Raw genomic sequence first — 24,109 nt, forward strand, 5'->3', positions numbered from 1 at the left:
TAGCAGCACATTTCACAGTGGCTTTCCCTGCTGTGGAAACGGAAAAGAAGAAAACGTCAGAGCTAATGTTTTAGATAGCAGGTACCTAATATTTGTCACCCAGGTACCTAATAAGAACAGATGAATTGCGTGTTATTTTCCTGTTGATTCAAGAACTGATAGTTTGGAATTGGTGGTTACAGCCTTTTAAAAAAGTATCTGTTGTGAGCTGGAGAATTTAGCTACCTTATTTGGTTCTCATATGCCTGCCCTGTGACCTTACATCAGCCTCTTGGAGGATTTGTGTGTTTTTGCTTATCCTTACATGGGAAAGCTGTCTGGAAAATATGTCTGACCAGAATTAGAAGCCCTGAAGTGTTTTCAGTAAGTGTAGCTTTAGGAGAAAGCCATGGTTTGTGAAATTAAGTTGGTTCATTGCTAGAATTTGTTTCATAGAGAGGTAATGAATTGGAGAACATCTTTGCTGACTATAAAATCACCAGCATTTTATACCCCTTTGTATGTCAGGCAAATTGCCTTCCTTCTATTATGACAGAGTTCTAAAGAGAATTAAAATCTGTATAGAAACTCATTGTATTGCCTTAATAATAGTAATGATTAGTGCAGGGAGGTGGAGACTGGGATGGATTTCTTTGTTTCATTTAAAATTCTTAGTGCAACGTTTGTATGAATATTTTTGTAACATAAGATCCATGTATGTTAGACTACCACTTGTCACAAATGTTTGGTTTTGATATTTGATTATAATAGTATGATTTGTTTCAAGGAAAACTTTTGCTTTAAGGATTCTCCCAAAACTACCTTAACTGCCTAAAGTACCTGTTACCTTATTTCTCCCTTAGTACTCATTTCCTGTAGCCACCTATGGTGACAAGTCACTCACACTTCTGTGGAAGCATTTTAAAATGTCCTTACATTCACACTCTATTTATCCAAATATATGACAGTTCTAAATAGAGATGCGGCTTTTGTTTTTTTTTTTCTCGTGAAGGCAATGGAATTCTTATGAATCATTGCTTCTACACTCTAACTTTTTCTTACCAAGATTTAAAGTCCCAGGAGGCTTTTACTGCTTGTTGGCATGTTTCTTTGTTTCATTAACACAAAACCTCAGAATGGGAAAGAATGGAAGGAGTCATCTAGCAAAATCTACACTATATATAAAACCTTTAAAATAACCAGCAGGTTTTCTTGCTCTTACTTTAGGCCAAGCTTTGGAATTAAGAATTATGCTGTCTGGCCAGTTTGGCTCAGCGGTTGGAGCATTGACCTACAGACCAGAGACTCCCGGGTTCAGTTCCTGCTAGGGGCACGTACCAAAAAAAAAGAATGATGCAAAACAATCATGAGCCATGTTTGCACTCAAGGAGCCATCATTAAGTTGACAATCTAATTAGCATGCGATAGCAAGCATGGTAGTGCATTGCTTGGGAGTGGTTAAGAGCTACTTTTTGCTCAGATAGATCTTGGGCAAGTGTGTTCTTTGGAGAAAGTTCTTAATTTATTTGAGCATTTGTTCTTTTATTTTTGAATCTGAAATGAAAATAGTAACAGTTGCCTCATAAAATTATTGTCAAAATAAAATAAGCATGTAAAGGGTTTAGAATAGTGCCTGACCCATAGGAAGCACTTAATAAATACTTATTACATTATACTTTAGAGTGAGATTACATTTGGTGCAATGCAGAGAGGGATCTGGTACCTATAAAATTCTGCAGCCCATTGTTATCACACTCTAAGTTCAGGTCTGTGTCCCTTTGTTTTCCCTTATTAGCCCAACCCTAATCCACCCACTTCCCTGTAGCAAACAGAGGCCAGACCTTAAGAATTGACTAGCCCCAGCCAGTGATAATGGAAGAAAAAGCATAGTCTGGTAAGTAGAATTGAATTAATTATATAGTAAGAACACATTAAAAAGTGGTATTAGTAATTATAAGAGGTTATCAACTTTATATAAAATTTCTTTTTAAAATGCATGCAAGAAATATCATAAAGCTAGACAGCAAAATGTAGTGGAACAAACTTAAGCTTTGGATTTAGGAACATCTAGGTTTGAATGTCGGCCCTGTCACCCACTAGCTTTGTGACTTTGTGTAAATTACTTGACCTCTTTGAGCCTCAGTATTCTAATCTGTAAAATGGTGGTAATGATATCTATTTTACAGGGTTACGATGAATATTATATGAAATAACATATGTAAAACACCTACTTTTAGCTACAGTCACTTAATTGACTTTCTATAAATGGTGGTTAGAATTGGTATGAGTAAGAAGATACTTATCAGTCTCCCAGTCTTGTCTGAACACAGCCACAACTTGAAATTTCTGTGAATTTGGGAATAATTACTGAGTACCTTCTGATACCCCAAAGTGTCTCTCTATGTTGCATGACCCCAAAGCTTCTGTGAACCCATAAACTCCAACACTTGTGAAACTTTTGAACTTCAATCCATCTATGCTTTGTTTAATGTGACTGCTATGTCCCTCCAGGGAATGTGCTAGCAGTGACGGGCTCTGTTGGGCTTTGGAGATTTCTAAGGGATTTATCTTCTAATCAACTTTGTTCTAGGATTTCAAAGTGGCATTTTAGAGAATAAAGACTTACTTTGTTAGTTGGGGATGGAAAAGAGTCTGTGTGCAAACAGCAATCCTTACCAATATCTCACTGCATTCAAATCTTGGGTAAATGGAATGTATATAAACATATTGAAAATTCCACAGTCATCAGCACTTTAATAGTGACAAAAATATCTGATGTTGAAAAGGGGGGCTAAAGCATAACTAAAATTCACTAATAGATGGACTTTTCACTAATCCATCAATCTAGTTTGATGCATAAGATATTTAATACAGAGAATTTCTTCTGAAGTCATATTTCTGGATAACAGTTAATCTGTGAGAAATTTGTCCCAGTCACCCTCAAAGATTGACATATATTATTTTTGAATAAGCTCTCTTAAGTTGCTGATTATAGCCATCTGAATTTTCTCAACCTTTCCTAGACAGTATTGTCAGATTTCCAGTATGCTGCAAGAGTTTTCAAAAGACCACTTTATTTCTTTTATATGGCTGGACTTACTTTTTTCCAGCTTTGTTGAGGTATAATTGACTTACTTACTTGCTTCCGGAACAGTGTGGAAAGGGGAAAAATAGTCACTTTTCAGTGGAGAAAGCTGGAAGATACTGTCTTAATTAAGTACTCATGCATCCCCTGTTATAATGCTATGTGAAAGGTACTTCTTTCCAAAAATCCCTAGCCCAATCTAATCATCAGGAAAAACAAAAAAGAAAGAAGAAGAAGAAAAAAAAAAAAAGAAAAGCATCAGACATACCTGAATGGAGGGACATGCTACAAAATACCTGGCCAGTACTCCTCTCAACTGTCAAAATCCTGGGAAACAAGAAAAGTTTGAGAAACTGTCACAGACCAGATGAGACTAAGGAGACATGACTAGATGTAATGTTGTATCTTGAAAGGGATATCTTGAAGGGATCTTGAAACAAAGAAAAGGACAGTGGAAAAGTCAATGAAATTCACAGTCTGGAGTTTAATTAATAGTGCTGTACCAATGTTTGTCTCCACTGTGAGGTAAGATGTTAACATCAGGGGAAACAGACTGACAGTTATCTGGGGATTCTCTGTATATAGCTGCAAATTTTCTGTAAACCTAAAATTATTCCAAAGTTGAAGTTTATTAAAATAAAACAAAAAACTAAAAATAAAACATTTTTGGTGAGGCTGAATTTAACACAATATTTTCAAAAATATGTTTTAATTGATTTTTTTTAGAGAGAGAGAAAGGGAGAGGGAGATAGAAACATCCATGTGAGAGAGAAACATCAATCAGCTGCCTCGCACGCCCCCTACTGGGGATTGAACCAGCAACCCAGGCATGCGCCCTAACTGAGAATCAAACCAGAACCTCCCAGTCCTTGGGACACGCTCAATGCACTGAACCACACCAGCTGGCCTAAAACAATATTTTTATTAATCAGTATTATCTACTTTGTGTCCAGAAGGAAGGTCAGCATCCTTTCTCAAGACACATAAGCAAAAGGCGTGGCTCATACTTTCAGGTGGCTTATCAAATAACTAATTGAAGAAAAGAAAATTTGACATGTAAAAGATTAGCAAACATTGGTATTACATCTATTTGATTAAACTGTAATCTTGGTAATACAGACAGTAGGAAGTTAAAGAGTGATGTCTGGAGTGGCCAATGAAGGGCTTTACAGAAGGAGTGAACTGGATAAGTGGTTAGAGTTGCATCAGTGGACAGAGGGGAGACTTGCAGTTAAAGAGAACAGAGAAAAAGCCCTGAGGTCTTAGAATAGACTCAGGGAAAAGTAAAGACAACCTGATAAGATCTGGGAGGGGGAGGGGAATGCATATCCACAGAAAGGTAGCTAGAGCAGGGCCTTTATTCAGAACCTTGAAAGTTAAGCCTTTGGGGTGGGGTTGAAATTGGCTGCAGGGATCTAGTGTAAGAGCAGTAGAATTCAAGTTTCTGTTTCAATTTTGTGGCTTTTAGCCCTTGGTCAAATCTATATTTATCATTTATTAACCTGCTAACACCTCTCTTGGGATGTACATTTGATAAGATTGTATAGGGATGAAGTTCACTTGCAAGAGGGAAAAGTACAGTCATACTCATATTCTAGATTAAAAAGGCTTTTCTTTTTTTTATTAATTAATTAATTTATTTTTGTTACAGATGTTTCTCCATTTCCCCCCACTGATTCCCCCCTCCCCGCCCTCCCCGTCCTGTCCCCAGCTTTGTTGTCCATGTCCATTGTTCATGCATACATGCGTATAAGTTCTGTGATTTATCTTTCCCCCACCACCCCCTCTTCTGGAGATTGTCAGTCTGTATCCCACTTCCACATCTCTGGGACTACCCCATTCCTCAGACTGTTATGTTCATTATATTCCACAAATAAGTGAGTTCATATGATACTTGTCTTTCTCTGTTTGGCTTGTTTCGCTTAGGATAATACTTTCCAGGTACCTCCATGTCCTCTCAAAGGATAAGAGATCTTTCTTTCTTACAGCTACATAGTACTCCATTGTATATATGGACCACCACTTTTTTATCCATTTGTCTACTAATGGACATTTTGGCTGTTTCCAGATCTTAGCTATTGTAAATAGTGCTGCTATGAACATGGGGGTACATATATTCTTTCTGATTGGTGATTTAGGCTCCTTAGGGTATATTCCTAGAAGTGGGATCACTGGGTCAAATGGAAGTTCAATTTTTAATTTTTTGATGTAACACCATAGTGTTTTCAATAATGGCTGCACCAGCCTACATTCCCACCAGCAGTGTACTAGAGTCCCCTTTTCTCCACACCCTTGCCAACACTTGTTTGATGATTTGTTGATGGAGGCCATTCTGACAGGTGTGAGGTGATACCTCATTGTTGTTTTAATTTGCATCTCTCTGATGGTTAGTGATGTTGAGCATTTCTTCATATGTCTCTTAGCCATCTGTATGTCCTGTTTGGATAGGTGTCCTTTGTGGCTGCAACTTTGCAAAAACACTGAGTGCCCTCCAAATTCTGCGTGTTCCCACAGAGTTCCAGCCCAGTCTGCCCTCCCTGTACCATAGTCCCCAGGTGAGTGGCTGTGGCTATTTTAGTGCTCTGTTCAGGCACTCTGCACTGTGGAGCAGGCTTGGTCTTTATTCCCCAAGGACACTGCTCACAGCTAAGACTGCTGCTGTCTGTGGGCTCCTAGCCCGCCACCCTCTCACGCTTCCGCAGATCCTACCAGAGTCCTTGGTTATATGGTCCTGTCCAGCTACTTTTCTGTTGCTTTTCCCCAAGGTTTTGTCGTTATTTTAGTTGTAATTCTTGTTTGGTCCTGGGAGATCATCTGTGTAGCTTCTTTTCACTCCGCCTCCATTTTCACATGCTCTAGGCCTATCTTTTGTGCAGCTGGGTTGCACAGGCCTCTCTGGTGCCCCTGCACCCTGTAGGTCTGGAGGGTAACTGGATCGCACAGTCCCTTTGGGGACCAGATTCTATGCCTATGTTATGGGCTTCTGGGTCGCACAGGCCTCTCTGGTGCTTCAGCACCCCGCAGGTTCCGTGGGTAACTGGATGGCACAGTCCCTGCTGAGCGGCACAGGCATCTCTGGTGCCCCCGCACCCTGCAGTTCCTGCGGGCGGGCAGCTGGATGGCACCAGTCCCTCTCAGGCTCCAGCTTCCCACTGCTCTTATGAGCTACTGGACCGCACGGGCCTCTCTGGAGCCCCAGGTCCAGCTGCTGCTGGCTGGGGACTGCTGCTGCCCTGTGGGGCTCAACTCCTGCTCAGCTTTTGCTGTAGTTTTTGGCAGTGGGTCTCAGCTGCTGGTCTGTGCTTCTGTTGCCTGGGGATGGATGTCTGCTCCCCAGCCTCTGTTGCTGGGGGTATATTTAGACTGATCAGGCTGCTACTATGGGGGATGGTGCTGGGCTCTGGGCTCTCTGAGGCTTCTGCGACCAGCACCTTGGGAGCTCCACTACTGTGCACCGGTCTGTGTTGACCCAGAGTATCCACTGGTCTGATGGTGCCAGGTGCACTGGTGGGCTCAGGTTGCTGGGCCTTAGCCACTCCCACTGCTTCCTCCCAGGGAAGACCTGGGATCTTCCAAAATGGTGGGACCTCCCCGTGGCGCAGGGAGAAGCACCCTGAAGGGCCGCTTACTGTGGTAGTTGGCTGGTCCTGTCCACAGCACAGGAACCTTCTGCTCTGTGGCTCTGCACTGATCGGTTTTGGTCGTCCACCTTCATGTCCACTCACACTCTCTCACACACTCATCCTCCCTCTGGTCCTGCCTGCCGCCATCTTCAGATCCACCAGGCTTTTCTTGACTAAATGAATAACTTCATCTATAAGCCCTTTCTTATCTGGAGCTTTTCTCTGTCCATACTCTTTTCCAGAGACCAAAAGGAATTTATGTCCTTTTATCTGTTACTGACTCAGTTCTAATCATTTTGTTCCTTAGGAAGGTTATTGGACGTTTTGTTTTTAAGTGGTAGAGACAATGCTCATTCATTTATTTATTTATTTTAGCTTTTATTAATTTTATTAATTAATTGTTACAGATGTTTTTCCTTCCCTTCCCCAGACACCCCCCCCCCCCGTGGCAGCATTTTTGTCTATGTCCATTGGTTATGCATACCTGCATATAAGTTCTTTGGTTTATCTCATCCATCACCCCTGCCCCCCTACTCTGAGGTTTGTCAGTCTGAACCGTACTCCTTTTTATGTCTCTGGGTCTATTTTGTTCATCGGCTTATTATGTTCATTATATTCCACAAATAAGTGAGACCATATGGTACTTGTCTTTCTCTGACTGCCTTATTTTACTTGGCATAATGCTCTCCAGATCCCCCCATGTCATCTCAAAGGGTAAGAGATCTTTCTTTCTTACAGCTGTATAGTACTCCATTGTGTAAATGTACCACAGCTTTTGTATCCACTCATCTACTGCTGAACACTTGGGCTCCTTCCAGAACTTACCCTTTGTAAATAGTGCTGCTATGAATATTGGGGTGCATATATTCTTCCTGATGAGTGTTTCAGGCGTGTTAGGATATATTCCAGGAGGCGGGATCACTATGTCAAGTGGCAGTTACATTTTTAATTGTTTGAAGAAACATCATCTTTTTTCCCATAGTGGCTGCACCAGTCTGCATTCCCACCAGCAATGTACTGGAGTCCCCTTTTCTCCACACCCTCGCCAACACTTGTTATTTGAGGATTTGTTGATGGCAGCCATTCCGGCAAGCATGAGGTGATAGCTCATAGTCGTTTTAATTTGCATCTCTCTGATGCTGAGAGATGTTGAGCATTTTTTCATATGTCTCCTGGCCATTTGTATGTCCTGTTTGGAGAAGTGGCTATTCAGATCCTCTGCCCATCTTTTAATTGGATTGTTTTATCTTCCCTTTGTCGAGTTGTATGAGTAGTGTTTATATTTTGTATATTAACCCCCTGATCCAGTGTGTCATTGGTAAATATGTTCTCCCAGTGTAGAGTGGGTTCCCTTTTCATTTTGATGCTGGTTTCTTTTGCAGTGCAGAAGCTTTGTAGTTTGATGTAGTCCCATGTATTAATTTGTTTCCTTTGTTTCTCTTGCCCTAGGCAATGTATCAGTGAAAATTCCACTACGTATGATGTTTGAGATTTTTCTGCCTACATTTTCTTCTAAGATTTTTATGGTTTCATGAATTACATTTAAGTCTTTTATCCATTCTGAATTTATTCTTGTGTGTGGTGTAAGTTGGTGATCTAGTTTAATTTTTTTTTATGCATATAACTGTCTAATTTTCCCAACACCATTTATTGAAAAGACTGTCTTTTCTCCACTGTATGCTCTTGCTTGCTTTGTTGAATGTTAATTGTGCATATGGTCTTGGGTCAATTTCTGGGTTCTCTGTTCTGGCAGTTCCGTTTTTAATTTTTTGAGGAAACAACATACCATTTACCATAGTGGCTGTACCAGTCTGTATTCCCATCATCAGTGTAGATCCAGAGACATGGAAGTAGGGAACAGAGAAACTTCAGACTGATGGGGGAAGATGGGTGGGAAGAGATAAACCAGAGAACTTATATGCATATATGTATAACCACCAGTGGACACAGACAACAGTGTGGTGAAGGCAGGGGGGTAGTGGTACGGGAGCAGGAAGGAGGGTGTCAATAGAGGGAAAAGGGGGGACATCTGTAATACTTTCAACAACAAAGATAAATTTAAAAAATGAAAAATAAAAGTATAAAGTACAGAAACTAATACCCTGCACACCAACGTTGCCCACCAAGAACTATTAAGTGGCTGACCTCTTGACAAAGGGAAGGTATATGCTGCACTGTTCTCCATGAAGTTAAAGAAACCACAGACCTCATCTGTTCTTTTCTTCTGCCTATGTGCAAGCAAACTCACAAATTGGTGGGCTTAGGAATTCATTTATTTTAGACGGTCAAGGGGAAAGAGACCATAATAACTAGGAATTCAAATTCAATAAGTAGGGCTATTTGGAAGAGAACATAAGATATCTCAGCTTTTGTTGTCTTTCTAGTCAGTATCATATGGTTGATAAGGAACTCTTTCATATATGTTGGTCTTATCTCCCCAGCTAGATTGGGAATTCTAGTATGTACTGCATATGGTGGAAAAAGAGTAGGGCTTTGCAGTCAGATAGATTTGGATTTGAAATTTGGTACAGGCCATTAAAACCTCTATCTTCTTCAGCAGGTTCTTTAACCTATGTGAGCCTCAATTTCCTTTGTTGTAAAGTAGTGGTAATCACACTATAACCTTTCAGAATTGTTGTGAGGATTTGAAGGGATATATGTAAATAGCATCACAGAGTGTTTGATACTCAGCAAGCACTCAAATTAAGCGTTAGCCTCCCTTTCTCCTTAAAGGTCTTTATCTTGTGCAAAGCTTAACCCCGTACTTACATATAGTAAGACTTGGAAATTTCCTCCTGGGATTATCCAGGGGAGCCATTCCTGCTGCTTTTTCATGTGATCCTCAGTTAGGGTTTATATAGGAATAACTACGAGTACAATTCTAGGGCAGACCAATGAACTTTACTGTCTTCCTTACCTGTGTCTCTTCAAGCAGTCCCTGCCTCCATTCCAAACATGCACACTGCCTGCCCTTTCTATGAAGGCCAGAGTAGTACATCAGGGTTTCAGGTATTAGAGGATGGAATTTTTTTTTTTTTCCCATCCTCACCTGAGGACATTTTTCCATTTTTTGTACAGATAGAGTGGGAGGGAGAGAGAGAGAAACATCGACGTGAAAGGGACACATCGAGTGGCTGCCGCCCGCACGACCAACCAGGGCTGGGGACAAACTGCAACCGAGGTACTGCCCTTAGCGGGAACCGAACCTGGGTCTCTCCGGATCGCAGGCTGACGCTCCAACCGCTGAGCCAAACTGGCCAGGGCGAGGATAGAATTTTAAGATAGGGTGGTATTCCCACTGCTCCATATTTCACAGCCTTCTGTGTCTATACAGAAAGCTATCTCAGAAGGAATGGGAGAGGGACTAAAGTTCTTTCTGACTCTAGAAAAATAATTATTGGTAGATGTAAGTGCCAGATAACAAAAGGCTGCATAGATGAGATTATTTACTACTATTTTATTTATTTAAGAAACAACCTTTTTAACCCACACAGTGGTCATGACTGTATTTTCTTTACTCTGGCCACATTAAGACATACCTGTTTTTGAGGAACTATAATTAATATCTAATTTCTCCTCTTTTCATATCAGGCTCTACTTTTGAAATTACTTAGGCCTTAATATCTCTTTAGACATGGTTAGAATTTCAACTAAAAAGGAAATAACAACAGTAGAATCTTTTCTTTTCTTTTGGCAGCAGTAGATAGCAAACCTTAGATTGTGCTCTTTTGCTGCCACATCTTGGGATCTGTCAAGAGAGAACTCCAGGGAGCTGTAAGTAGAAGTGGGAGATCAAGAAAATTCTTAGTAGTCATCTTAACCCAGCTTTGTTGCAGACTTGCGCTGAAGAGCTCTGAATTATAAGTTGCACATGGCTAATCGTGATCAAAGCATTTTTGAAAAGATTGCAAAACAGACAAGCTGAAAACAAGTGTCTCTTGCTGTGTTTGTGTCATTTGATTAAGCAATAGGAAGCCAGTGGTTTAAGGACTCATGGCAGTATTCATTTATAAAAGTACAGAGATCTCTCTGGTTACCAAAGGGCTACACAGTGGCAAACAGACTAATAGCGGATTCCAATTTGATTTTCCTTTTAGGTATATTTTTAAATAGATTAGCAAAAGACTGAAAAGGCAGTTTTAAATGCCATTTATTCATTCTACCTTTACTGTTAAATCCTTAGGCACAGGCTAGGCAAAGATAAGCTTATTATTTTTTTTACAAGTAGAGTGGCGCTTCTTAGGGTAGTGTTTTAAATAAACAGAGCACATTGGAGGGAATCTATATATCTGAATTTCTCTTTGTAGAGTTGGCTAGCTAACAAATTATAACCTGTTGAAAATGATAAAATACACACAAATACAAACGTCTATTCATTAATAGGCCTTAATTATGTCTAAGAATTTGGTCATAGAAATTGTGAGCACCCACTCAGAAAGTTTCCAAGTTTATGTTGTACTACTGTATCTTTATTGCTCTAGTGCAATATGCTGTAATTTTGTTAGCCCAGTTTTCACAGATAGCAGGTTTTATTAAACTAAAAATTGCATTCATGGATGTAGTACATAGCATTTGTGCTATCATTATTAAGCTTACTCTAAGTGGCATAAATAATAAAAATAAGTTCTTGCTCGCCCTGGCCGGTTTTGCTCAGTGGTTAGAGCGTCAGCCCGCGGTCTGGAGAGTCTCAGGTTCAGTTCCCACTAAGGGCACGTACCTTGGTTGCAGTTTGTCCCTGGTCCCATTTGGGGTTGTGTGGGTGGCAACCACTCGATGTGTCTCTCTCACGTCGATATCTCTCTCTCTCTCTTCCTCCCTCTCTCCTTCCCACTCTATCTGAAGATAAATGCAAAAATGTCCTTGGGTGAGGAAAAAAAAAACAATAAGCGCTTGCTCTCTCTTAGTTTTTTGCACTCACTGGCTTTGTCATGCGCTAACCCTCTCTCTCTCTCTCTCTCTCATCCTTCCACCTTGTATGGATGGCTATCTTAGCTTCATGTTGAAATGCCATGTTGTAATTGAACTTTATAATATATCTATCTCTAATCCCTCCCACTAGATTGTAATCCTGCATGGGAATTTCTGTTATTTTTCTTTAGATATTTTAGAGAACCTAAAATAAAGTTTTTATGCATGTAACACGCACCCAAGAAATACTGTTGAAATGGCTACTAAATACTCTTTTGTATAATCATTTAAGATTTTAGTGCATTATAGTTGGAACTTCTGTCAGTGTTCATTAATCTAATGAACAAAATAAACTGATGAACAAAATAGAAATAGAGGCATGGATACATGGAACAGACTGACAGCTGTCAGGGCGGAGGGACTGGATGAAAGAAGGTGAAGGGATTAAACAAAGAACATATATGCATAGTCCAAGGACACAGACAACAGTGTGGTATTGGTCAGAGGGAAGGGGTGTGAGGGCCAGGCGGAGGTGGGCAAAGGCAGGAAGTGGAACATCTGTAACAGTGTCAACAATAAACATAAAGTTAAAAAGCAAACTTAAAAAACAGTGTTAGCTAAGACAATGTGACAGAGGTTGATTATAAAACAAGATAAAACCCCACCCACCTTGATTAAATGTTTTATGGTAGACTGGCCCTTTACGAAAAAGTCTAGTTTTCCTATTTGAAGCATGATTATTGAACTTTTGTTCTTCCTTTGAAAGTTAAGCATTCGCCAGGCCTGTGTGGCTCAGTGATTGTCAACCCACACACCAAAAGGTCGCCAGTTCGATTGCTGGTCAGGGCACATGCCCAGGTTGTGGGCCTGATCCCCAGTGAGGGGCATGCAAGAGACAGCCAATCGATGTTTCTATCTCTCCCTCTCACTTCCTCTCTCTAAAATCAATATTTTTCTTTAAATAAAAGAAAGTTTAACATTCCCATTGGCCTGTTCTAAAGCAGATACAGATACTTTGTCAGTTTCCTCCCTTTGAAGAAACTTTACCCTTGTCATGACAGACAAGAGGTTACTGAGGCTTGCTGGAAAGCAACTGTTTCCTCCAGGTGGTGGTTCCTCAGTAGCTCTTTTCTGGGTCTTTGGAGGGAAGGATACCTTGAGTTTCAAACCCTGACATAACTGGGAAGAAATAACCGAGCATTCACTAGATGGAGGTGAGGGGTATGGTTTGCTCTTTGAAGAAGATTGATTTAAAAATTCCTGGACAGTGCCATTGTCTAATTGGAAGTGCATTTATGTGGTGAAAAGAATATCTGTAACTTTTAACTCCAAAATATTTCCTGTAGGAAATTGAAATTTTGTTCTTTAGGGAACACTTGTGACACCCATTCCTAATTTGTCTTGCTTTGTACGGTTTTCAGTCATATGTATTTATTGTGCCCCTTTAATTCACAATGGAGAATTAGGAAATTAGCATCACCTGGAGCCCCTTTATCAGGATGTGTTGTAGTGAACATATGCTTGTAAGTGTATAACAAAAGCAATGACTTTTTTTTGGGGGGGGGGTACATGCCCCTAGCGGAAACCGAACCCGGGACTCTCTGGTCCTCAGGCTCATGCTCAACCGCTGAGCCAAACTGGCCAGGGCATGACTCTTTAGATATAAAATATCCCTTGTTGGAAATAATCTTGATTTGTGAAATTCTGAATTTACAGATACAATCAAATTAGTAAGCACCTTTTTTTAATTTTTTTTATTTTATTTTTTTTTACATTTCCTGAAGATTAAAAACTGAACAAATGTTCACATTTGACGGGACAGAACCTACTGAAAAAGTGTTATTAAGGCCCATTCTCTTCAGCCTTATGGAGATGTAGAGCACTACAGGAGGCTTGTGTACTTATTGTCAGGTAGTTCCATAGCATGGGTGAAATACTTGTGGTCCAGAGATAATGGCTGGAGGATAAAGATATCAGTGAAGGTAAACTATAATGCCAGTGATACCAGGCCTGGCCATCATCTTAACCCAGCATAGTAAAGCTCTCAACATAGTAAATATTCACTGAGGTAAGAAAGCTTCAAAGAGTCATTTATCTTAAAGGTCCTCTGCCTTTTTTCTCACACAAACATGACACATATGTATAATTTTTAGCTTGTTAGCTAAACATTATCTCTTCATTAATTAAAAAATATCTGTTGCAGTGGCAAGTGCCTGAAAGTACCATCTTTATGAGGCATTTTACATTAAATTTGTAAATTTGCAAATGATTGACAAATTACTTGATAAAATTTACACTAACTGAACACTTTCTATTGTAGCACATAGATTGAAAACCATTGATTTAACTGAACCTTCCATCAAGTGTCTAGTCCAGAGATTTTCAACCTTTTTCATCACATGTAAACTAATTTCTAAAATTCTGTGACTCACCAAAAAATATATTTTTGCCAATCTGACAAAAAAAAGTATAATTTTTGATTCATTCATATGGGATGGCTATTGTTGTGTTGGCTGTTGTCCTTTTTTTTTAAATTTGACAATCTAAAGGAAAATAGGTCAGGACTCTTGACTAAATAGTCAGGTGTTACATGTTTTAAGAATTATTGCAGCACACTGGTTGAAAATCGCTGGGCTAGTCACTCCTGATTATTTGACTTTTACATTAATTTTTCTTAAAATTAAAAAGAGGGCATATGTTATATTTAGTACTGAAAATTTGATTTTATAAACTAATGAGGAAATAAAATTACTGTTAGAAAAATTCCTAATCATTAAAGAAGGGCATTTTATACTCATCTAAATAACCTATAGAAATTTCAGTTTTATTGGGAGAAAATGAGAGTTTTTTTGTCTGTGGTTATATAACGAGAGAGAAAATTACACACAAGCAAGTTAGAAGGACAAAAACACAAACTTATGTGTGTGTGGATGTGTGGATGTAAATCCAGAGAGGACTTGACTGTACAGAAGTTTTTCATTTTGTATTTTTATTTCCACTGGGAAGACTGCTTTCTTTTGATTTTATGTTTCTGATGATTCTACCCCATCGGTGTTTTTACTCTGACTCCATGAAGAAACGTTTGATTATGCTCTGCAGCTCAGAAATGTTAAGTAAAAGTTTTAAATTTGGACAAATTACCAAGGATGTGTGAATTAAGGTTCTAAAAGAAATGATATTAGAGGAGAAGTCTAACTGAAAAGTATTAATTTTACTACTTTAAAATTCTCTTTTAGATATGATTAGGAGGCAAAATAAATATATTGTCTCTACCTGTTTACCTAGCTGAAGAAGTAGCACCGATGCACATGAAAGAAACCTTAGCAACACATGTTAAGGACTAGTGAATGGTACAAGTGTATTCTAGACCTAGTATACAAGCAGACTTAGCTCTTCTATCTTCTTATTTAGTTTCTGTTCTAAACAGTGAAACATTGAGATGTACAGTGACTCTGAGGCTTGTAACATTCTCAAGGAAAGATTAATTTCTGTTCACTATATGATGTTTGTTAACACAGGTGGTAGACTTGGGTCGTTTGCAAAGACTCTCAGGAAGGGCTGAAACTAAGAAAGGCTTGTTAATAATCAGAAAACAATGCTTCTCACTACTCATACTTTTGAGTTAACTGCATTTTAGGTTATTGATATGCATCAGCTAGCCTTACTTTCGCATCATTAGACGTGGGAATTTTCAATGAAAAAAAAAAAGAAAAAGTCAGATTGATAAAAGGATATGTGGTCTGAAAACTCTTCAAACTACTTGTGAGACATTGTTGATAACAATATAATAAAGAGGGAAAACCATATATCTTTTGTGCAACCACAAATCTTGATCCATGTCTGAATTTATTTATGCTAGTTCACAAACACTGACTTCTGTTGAATTTGAAAATAACAGAGGTTGTTTGTTCAACAATATAGTTTCTTGTCCTTTGGGTTCTAGATTAAGAAGAAACAGCAAGATGTGCTTGGTTTTTTAGAAGCTAACAAAATAGGATTTGAAGAAAAAGATATTGCCGCCAATGAAGAAAATCGGAAGTGGATGAGAGAAAATGTACCTGAAAACAGTCGACCAGCCACAGGTTACCCCCTACCACCTCAGATTTTCAATGAAAGCCAGTACCGTGGGGTAAGGAATCAATTTAAATACTTGGGATTTTTTTTCACATAAATTGCCTCAAATTCACTCTATCCATTTCACCTTCTTGCCCAAATCGTCATATAATCATTTCCCCTGTTCATTCTTTGCACCCATCCTAGGCAGCTGAGGTATTTTGCCTATAGCTAGGAGGTAAATGAATGAGTCATACACCAAAAATTACCTGTTAATGTATAAATACAGATTTTGGACATAGAGCTTTACATTTTTCTTCATCTTAATTCCAACCAAAGCAATTGTATTATTGTTTTTGGTATGTCCATGAAGGAGTCTCTGAAAAGAGGTCAGCCATTAGACTTATTTAGATTAATATTAGTTTAGAAAAAAAAAAGTCTTATTTTCTGCTTGAAACTAATAATACTTTTATCTTGGTATCATTAATGAATGTTGTTAAAATTTTAATTCAGCTCATTATAATGAGAGAATTTATTTATTTATTTACTTTGCTTTGTGATTGGTGCTTTCAAGTATGCTATCTTGTTTAGTCTTCATTTAAGGCATGGGGTATTTTCCTTCATTCTTCATTCACTATATATTTAAGTACCATTTGTAGCTTATGGCCATTCTAAGCACAATGGCAAGTAGAAATATAAATAAAACACCACCTCTTCTTCTAAGGAGCTGGTTAGGGGTGGGGTGTGGGAACAATCAGAGAGTGGTTATGAAGTCATGGTACAGAAAGCATATGCAAGGACTATAAGAATTTATAATAGAGAATTGTTTGCATCACTATATCCTCAAAATTAGCATGACCGAGGAACAAATGTCTTTAGAGCCAGGAATCTAGATCTTCTAGCTCATAGGTTTATATGGGAGTGAGATTGACACTTTTTGGTGGTAATCTTTTCATGTACCAATTCAAAGCATATAAGGGATGGGCATAGCAAATTTGAGCTCGTTGGCACAATAGAGTTTGTCTGTGAATTAAATTAGTCACTTCTGAGGAAGAGGGGGTCTGAAAATTTCTTCTCTTGCTGCAAACACAGCCAGTGTGTAAAGACAAACTCTGCAGGTAAGGGAAAGGCTATGCATTTGGATAGTGAAACCTCAGTCTCTCTATATTTGACATTTCTGAAGATTGGTAAATCGAAGGGGTTGGAAGAAGCCTCAGGGTTCATACAGCCCAATCTAAGGCAGTATATATTGTCTTAACCTCTCCTTTTGAAAGCAGATATTTCAATTTGTTTTACTTTTGAAAATAAATATACTTTGGGTTATAAGGGTAATGTTTGAGAAATCACATTTACCTGGTTTGTTTCTCCTTTGGAAGCCACACTGTAAAGGAATGGAGTATGTTATGGAAATCAGGCGAGTATCACTAAGAAATGGGAAGATGGAAAGGAAGGGGCAAGAGGTGAGACTCAAGCAAACAAACACATAAACATTACTTAGTGGAAAAGGAATCCAACCTCTAGTGAGTGCTAGCTGTGTGCCAGGCACTATTAGGAGTTTAATAACAGTAAGAATAAAGATTTGTCCCTATACAGACACTCAGAAGAGTATATAGAAACCATTCATACAAAACGTATTGCATATCAGCTATTAATGCTACATGTTTTGTGTGTATTACGTCTGTCAGTTCTCATGCTACTCTCCTGATGTAGATAACTGTTATTCTTATTTTATACATGAAGAAGTTGAGGTCTAGAAGAGTTTAACTGACTTCATAAATTACACAATTAATAAGTGATGCAGCTAGGACTTAAACCTAGATATGTCTTACTCTGAAGCTCTTACTCTTTCTATTTAATCACTGCATTGTTCATTTCCCTATTTACTCAAAATTCCCATCTTCATTATTTTCTTGCTCCATTATTTGGCAGGTCTGACTGCAGCAAATTACATGTCCTAATCTACATTGCCAAATGGCTGCAATGTAGCCAACTGGCTGCATTAGGTTTGGCTGAGAATAGGAGGTACTGGTTGGAAGAGTGGAGGACAGGAGGAGAGGAAAAGCCAAAGTATCCCCCTCCTTTCAATCTGGAGGGTCCATGAAAGTGGCTGAATCTCCTTTATGGTACCAGCTCTACCAGGTACCCCAGCTCCTGGGTCCAGTAATACCACCTTCTTCACTTTTTCCTTCTGCCTTAGATTTTGTAGCAGCTTCCTGCTGTTTGCTAATCTCTGGGTTGTCTCACCATCGTATGTTTGTCTTTCAGCTTTTTAATGTTTTCTAAGTAGTTCTTCATATTAAATTCCCTGTTTAAACTATCTCAAGTTTTCTTAACCTTGGCACTACTGACATCTTGGGTTGGACAATATTTTATTTTGGACAGCTGCCCTGCACATTTAAGAATTTTTAGCAGCATCCCTGTCTTTTATTCTTGAATGTCAGTAGAACCCTCACAGCTGTGAAAAGCCAAATTTGTCTCCAGACTTTGCCAGATGTCCCTGTGGGAAATATTACCTCCTATTGAAAAACAGTGAACTATGGTGGCTGATGTTCTTATTTCCAGATTGGAATATGACTGAAACAGTTACCCTACCTACATATATGAGACTCTGATATAGAAGGTACAAAATTTATAAAGTAATCTTTGTTCTGCAAGAGCCTATGTTTGTATATGGAGAACTAAAACACATTCCATGAAATGATAAATAATGTGATACCAATATATGGTAGAATACATTCTGGGTTAATGTTATTGGAATCTCAGAGATGCAAATAAATTATTTTTTCTCAAGAGAATTCCTACATAAGAAGCAGATTATGTCACAGTCTGTTCTGTTTTCTCTTGTATTCTCAGCACCAAGAACAGTGATTGGAATGTAGTAGGTGTTCAATACATATTTGCAGAGTAAATTTTTAATCTGGTTTAGCTGAGAAAGTAATGTTCTTTTTTCTCAGTTACAAACCTGTTTGTGCTTGCTAAGTCCAAGGCCAACAAATGGTAATCTATTTTGATTCTTAAAAACTTGAAATGCAGACAAGAGTCCTCTACATAACATTTTTTATCAGATTTTAATAAAGGTGAAGACCTATTTTCTTTTCCATGAATTTAAAGACTGATCTATGTTGTTTTGTTGCTTTGATGTTAGTAAGAAATAATTCTTGTATGACTGTTGGATTCTTCTGACTAGCATTTTGAGGTTACTTCAAAGTGGTTGAGTGTAGATATGATTTATATTGTTTGTTTACCTTGAGTAGCTTATAGGTCATGTGTCTCAATATGGAACTGGTATCAAGGTCCAATAAGTTTTACTTTTGAATAAGGAGCCCAAGGAGTATAGGAGGCTGCTCATATATGTTCAGTCTTTAGGGTTTATTCCTTTGCCAATATCTAGGATATGCAAAAAGATGCTTTGTGTCAATCCTTGTGGAGATTCCAGGGGCTGTAAACAGTTCTGACTGTGTTAAAAGAATCCCCAAATAAAGGAAAAATTCTGATGTTTCTTGGGATAGTGCTCAAATTTAGGGTCATCAGTGGCTTGAGAGGCTCTCAAGTTGGTATCTCCAGATCCTCCAGGTGCCAGGAATTATATGGGCTAGAAAAGAACCCTGTAATACTGTTATCTGTTGGTAGGGCCATCTCTAGAGAAGCCAACAAATTACGAGTGCTTTCTACCTCTAATTAAATCAGATCAAATGCCAAACTTATCTTTGTCTGTTTTAAATCAAACAGACTAAGGCTAGGTATTGACAATGACTTGTTTCCAAAGTAGATTGGCTATTGATTATGCCATAGTAAAATTTAGGATATTGTATTTGTTACTTTTGAATCATATTCAGTGGCTTAGAGGATGATAGTGGAAAGAAAACCCAACCAAATTCAGTCACGTGAGGCTTTCTTGGTACCCCAGATAGAAAACTTTTATTCGCTTGTTGGCCTTTCTGGTCATGTTTCATGAAAATCACATTATCTTCCTCCAAAAACAGCACAGCTAATATGACCTTGGGCATATCTAGCTAATATATGGTCTACTATAAGTTCTGAGATCACCTCTACCTTAATAAATAATGGAAGAAAATAATGGGAGACTGGAACAACAGACTCCTGCCAGAATAAGCAACCTCCTTACTGGCAGGTAATTGGCTACTTTGGGCTGCGGAGAAAGCTGCTAGCCCAAAGGCAAATTTCAATTATATGTGAAATGGAATAAGCCATTTTGCAGTTTCTGCCCCACAGAATGGCATATCTTCTAATCTTCATTAAATGGGACACAATAAGCCTTGCCTCTTTACTGTCCTTTCCAGAATTCTAGGATTATGAAAGTTAGCCTGCTGCCACCAAGGAGGTTGACTAGTCATTTTGAATAAATGTCACCTTTTGCTTTCTTTTTTTGGTTGCATATTGCTAATTCTTGTGATTTTTTTTTTTTTCCCACCAAGGACTATGATGCCTTCTTTGAAGCCAGAGAAAACAATGCAGTGTATGCCTTTTTAGGCTTGACAGCCCCACCTGGTTCAAAGGTATGGTTTTCCTGCTTTATAGGCCATTTTATTGCTGCTGATCTTTTTAATTGTAAGATTTTCACTTTTATTAAGTACTCATTTTAAGCCAGAGGCCATACAACATAACTGAAAGGAAACGTTCCTGCTCTGCACGCACTTAATCCCTAGCAGGGCAGTCGGAGGTTGTGCATAATCAAATACATAAGTATGTCAGTAAGAGGTAGGTAGAGTGATTTCTTCATCAGTCTGCTTGAGGCAGTAAATTTCTCACTGACCCATTTGCAAATAAGTGCTAAGCACTTTAAAGACTCCATTATGCCAGCTGTCATTAACATTTCTACATCAATATAAAGCATCTTAGTTCATAGTAATCTTCTTGGCTGCATCTACAGTCTTTGTGTGAGGCAAATGTTAGAGTAATCCATTCAAATTAACTGAGGTATTTGAGTTTCAAAATTGCTCATTAAATTGCTGGCTAAATTTGGGGCTTTTTCTCTGCCAACAACAAATTGATTTTTCAAGTAGCAGTGTTCTCATGAACACTTTATTATATAAAGAAAATAATAAAAAATTAAATTGCCTATGTAATGAAATGTCTCAAAGCTATGGACATTAAATATATCTGCCTTTTACTGCAGGTCTTCTCCACATTGGCTGGCTTGTCAGAATGTATGTCCCCTTTTCCATCAGTTTACATTTTGCTATTAGGAACTGATTTTATGTTGAACAGATTCATTAAACTCCAGCTCTTTCTCCAATTTCAAAAGTCTGTGTTATTGTTTATGTTTTCACTAGAAAGCATTTACAAGCATTGTTATCTGAACCACTGTGATATTCTGTTTCTTTGTCAAACTTAAATTTGCTTATTTTAGGCTTCGTGTAATTTAAGTCATAAGAAATGTTAGGTAAGGCATTTTTGTTTAAGCAAGTTAGTAAAACCCAAGTCATTGATTTCAGTACATAGTTTAGGAAGTATAAAAGAGAATAGTCTATTTTATGTGACAATGACTCCCTCTCCTTCAATTAAAAGTAGCAGTCACTCATTCATTTTTTCATTCAACAAGTATTTATTGAATGTCAAGCACTGAGTTGGCCTTGATGATGGGGAAAATACAGAGAATACATTGTAGTCCCTACTTTCAGAGTTTTTATAATCTAGTGAGGGGCAGTATACAAATAATTATACAACATATATGTGTACAAATAATTATAATTTAAGACATGTGAAAACAATTAAAAGGACATATTATGGCAAATTCTATACAGTTGGCTGTAATTAAGTGCTATATGTGTCCAGAGGAAATAATCATACGTTACTAGTAAGGAGTTTAGGGAAGAGATCACAGAGGATGTGACATTAGAGCTGTTAGGGATTCCAAAACTCTGAAGTGACACTAAGGCATCTTTTACAGAAGCAGCAACAGAAACCACTGCATTGGGAAGTGCCTGCACATGATGGTAGAGCAATCACCTCTTATTTACAGGGGATACATTCAAAGACTTCCAGCGGATGCCTGAAACCGTGGATAGTCTTGAACCTTATATATATACTATGATTTTTCTTATACATACATACCTATGATCAAGTTTAATTTATAAATTAGGCACAGTAAGAGAGTAACAACAACAAAAATAATAAAATAGAACAATGATAACAACATGCCGTAATAAAAGTTATGTAAATGTGATCTCTAACAATTTCTTATTGTACTGTACTTACCTTTTCACATAAAGGAAGCACTTTACGGCTGTTTTAAAATCATATTCAAACTACCAGCAATAGTACTCTTGCACTTTGGGGCCATTATTAAGTAGAATAAGGTTATTTGGACACAAGCACTGCAACACTATGGCAGTTGATCTGATAACTGGGACAGCTGCTAAGTGACTACTGAGCAGATATGGTATGCAGTGTAGATACACTGCAAGGGGGATTCATGCCCTGGGTAGGACAGTTTTTTCCAAGGCTCTCTTTCTGCTTTTGACTATTGTTAGTAATTTAAGCTAATATAGTCCAGCCAAAATACACATGGGTGTCTGTTTTGTGATATTTAAATCTTACTGTTTTGTTTTTTTTCGTTTCAGGAAGCAGAAGCTCAGGCAAAGCAGCAAGCATGAACACTAAACATCCTGCCTTAAGCATCTTGGAAAAGGAGTCTTCATTGTTTTTATAAAATAGCAGAATTATCTTGGCTTCAGAAGAAATAGGCTTAGTGTTGAAATAATAGATTAGTTGGTATTTTCGCATGCAAACAATCAAAATGATGTTGAAAATCGTTTAAATGTGAATATTATGATGAGGAGAATGTGAGATGAACATAAAATTTTAAGTAGATGTCATGGAATAGTTTTGTTATCTGCCAAGGCATTTTATGTACTTCAATGATCTTAAAAAGCAAACACTTGTGTACTTTGTTGGTGTTATTATTGCAGCTTAAGTATATCTGTAGCTCTACATTGAGGAATTTGAAAAGGAGAGTGAGAAAGAATTTATCTTTTGTTCCCCAATTGCCTCATTAATTTTAGTAAACAAAAACATACGTCTTTTTAATGTGATGTTATTGTGACTAAAAAGTAGTTTCAGGTAATTTTTGTGATATGGAAGACATTGTAATTTTCTATGGTAATTATAACATTCCCATTTTTTTGTAGTTGAAACTTCTATGTACTGAACTACAGGTTTTCCAGGCTTCTAAATGTAGCCTTTCATTGCATATTTCAGTGAGCAAAACAGTTGACTCCCACCAAAAAAAAAAAAAAATAGATGCATTCAGTTGACAAATTTCTTGTTTAACTACTCAGCTATGATGTAATCATTTTTTAAGTTCTTTGTCCCAGTGAAATATGAATATGTATGTTATAGAAGTGGGATGGTGAGTACATTTAAAGCGACATCCTTTTGTAAAGAGCTCAGACTTTTAATGAACTGTTATAAAATAGGTAAACATTCACTGCTTAAGTCTATTTTGGGGGTCTTCGCTAACAGTGCCTTATTGGTTTCCCCCTATTAAAACAAATTGTGATCACAAATGCCACTATCTCTCAGATATTTGACTTTAGTATTTCAGCATGGCCACATATAGTATGAATACATTAATCTAAGTATAGAGAATATTTTCTATGCCTTTATTCCAGTGAATAGCACAAGTATCAGGTAAAAGGGTCAGTTTTTAAAATGTGAATTCTAAGAAGACAAGAAACATCATGGCCTAAATCACTTACCCAGAAGATACATATATTGTACTTTAGTTCCACACTACTTTATTAATAAAACATATTTTAAAAGTATGTTATATCATTTGATATATTCAAGTCTGTGCTCTTTGTTAAAATCAACATATAATGAAAACATGGCTTTGTTTACTGAGATTCAAACTTGATGTGATGCTTTAAAATAAACTCAGTACTTTGAGAAATATAATTGATGTGTTCCTGGAGTTTCTAAATAGTTTAATAGTAATTTTAGATGAGTAATGCATATTTTTAATAGAGATAATAACAAAGAATGCCCTGGCCAGTTTGGCTCAGCGGTTGGAGCGTCTGCCTGCAGATCAGAGTCCTGGGTTCAGTTCCTGCTAGGGGCACGTACAAAAATAATAATAAAAAAATTAACAAAGAAAACGATTTGAATGCAATTTTGAAATTTCCTTTTTAGGGTCCTGAATTTTGCAATACACACTGGAGTCAAAGAAATACTCTATTGTTTTTTGTACAAAAATATGCTCTGGAGAATGCTAGAGAAAAAACGGTGCTTTGTAATTGACTCTGGAAAATGTTTTAAAAATTTGGTCAATATTTTTTCCTGATCTTTATTAAATGCTGCTGATGATACTTGCAATATTTTATGTGGACATTTTTGCTTTTATTTTAGTATACAATAAGTTAGCACTGTCAAAAACAGTCTTTAAAAATAGATTCTTTTTGAGGTGTTTCTATCTACTAGACTGTACCTTACAATTTAT

The 24,109-nt window shown here is 37.7% G+C and overlaps 1 protein-coding gene across 1 annotated transcript in view; it reads left to right on the top strand.

Annotated features, from left to right (window-relative positions):
* The window catches only part of SH3BGRL (SH3 domain binding glutamate rich protein like), a 74,080-nt gene extending 50,515 nt beyond the window's left edge, over positions 1–23,565 (top strand). Inside the window, exons 2-4 of the mRNA XM_036270529.1 lie at positions 15,539–15,724; positions 20,085–20,165; positions 22,233–23,565. Coding sequence (XP_036126422.1) covers positions 15,539–15,724; positions 20,085–20,165; positions 22,233–22,265 — 300 coding nt within the window. The 3' untranslated portion in view covers positions 22,266–23,565. The remainder of the gene's footprint in view (positions 1–15,538; positions 15,725–20,084; positions 20,166–22,232) is intronic.
* The last annotated feature ends 544 nt before the right edge of the window (positions 23,566–24,109 follow it).

Source organism: Molossus molossus, unplaced genomic scaffold, assembly GCF_014108415.1.
Source record: "Molossus molossus isolate mMolMol1 unplaced genomic scaffold, mMolMol1.p scaffold_m16_p_2, whole genome shotgun sequence".
NCBI classification, from domain to species: domain Eukaryota; kingdom Metazoa; phylum Chordata; class Mammalia; order Chiroptera; family Molossidae; genus Molossus; species Molossus molossus.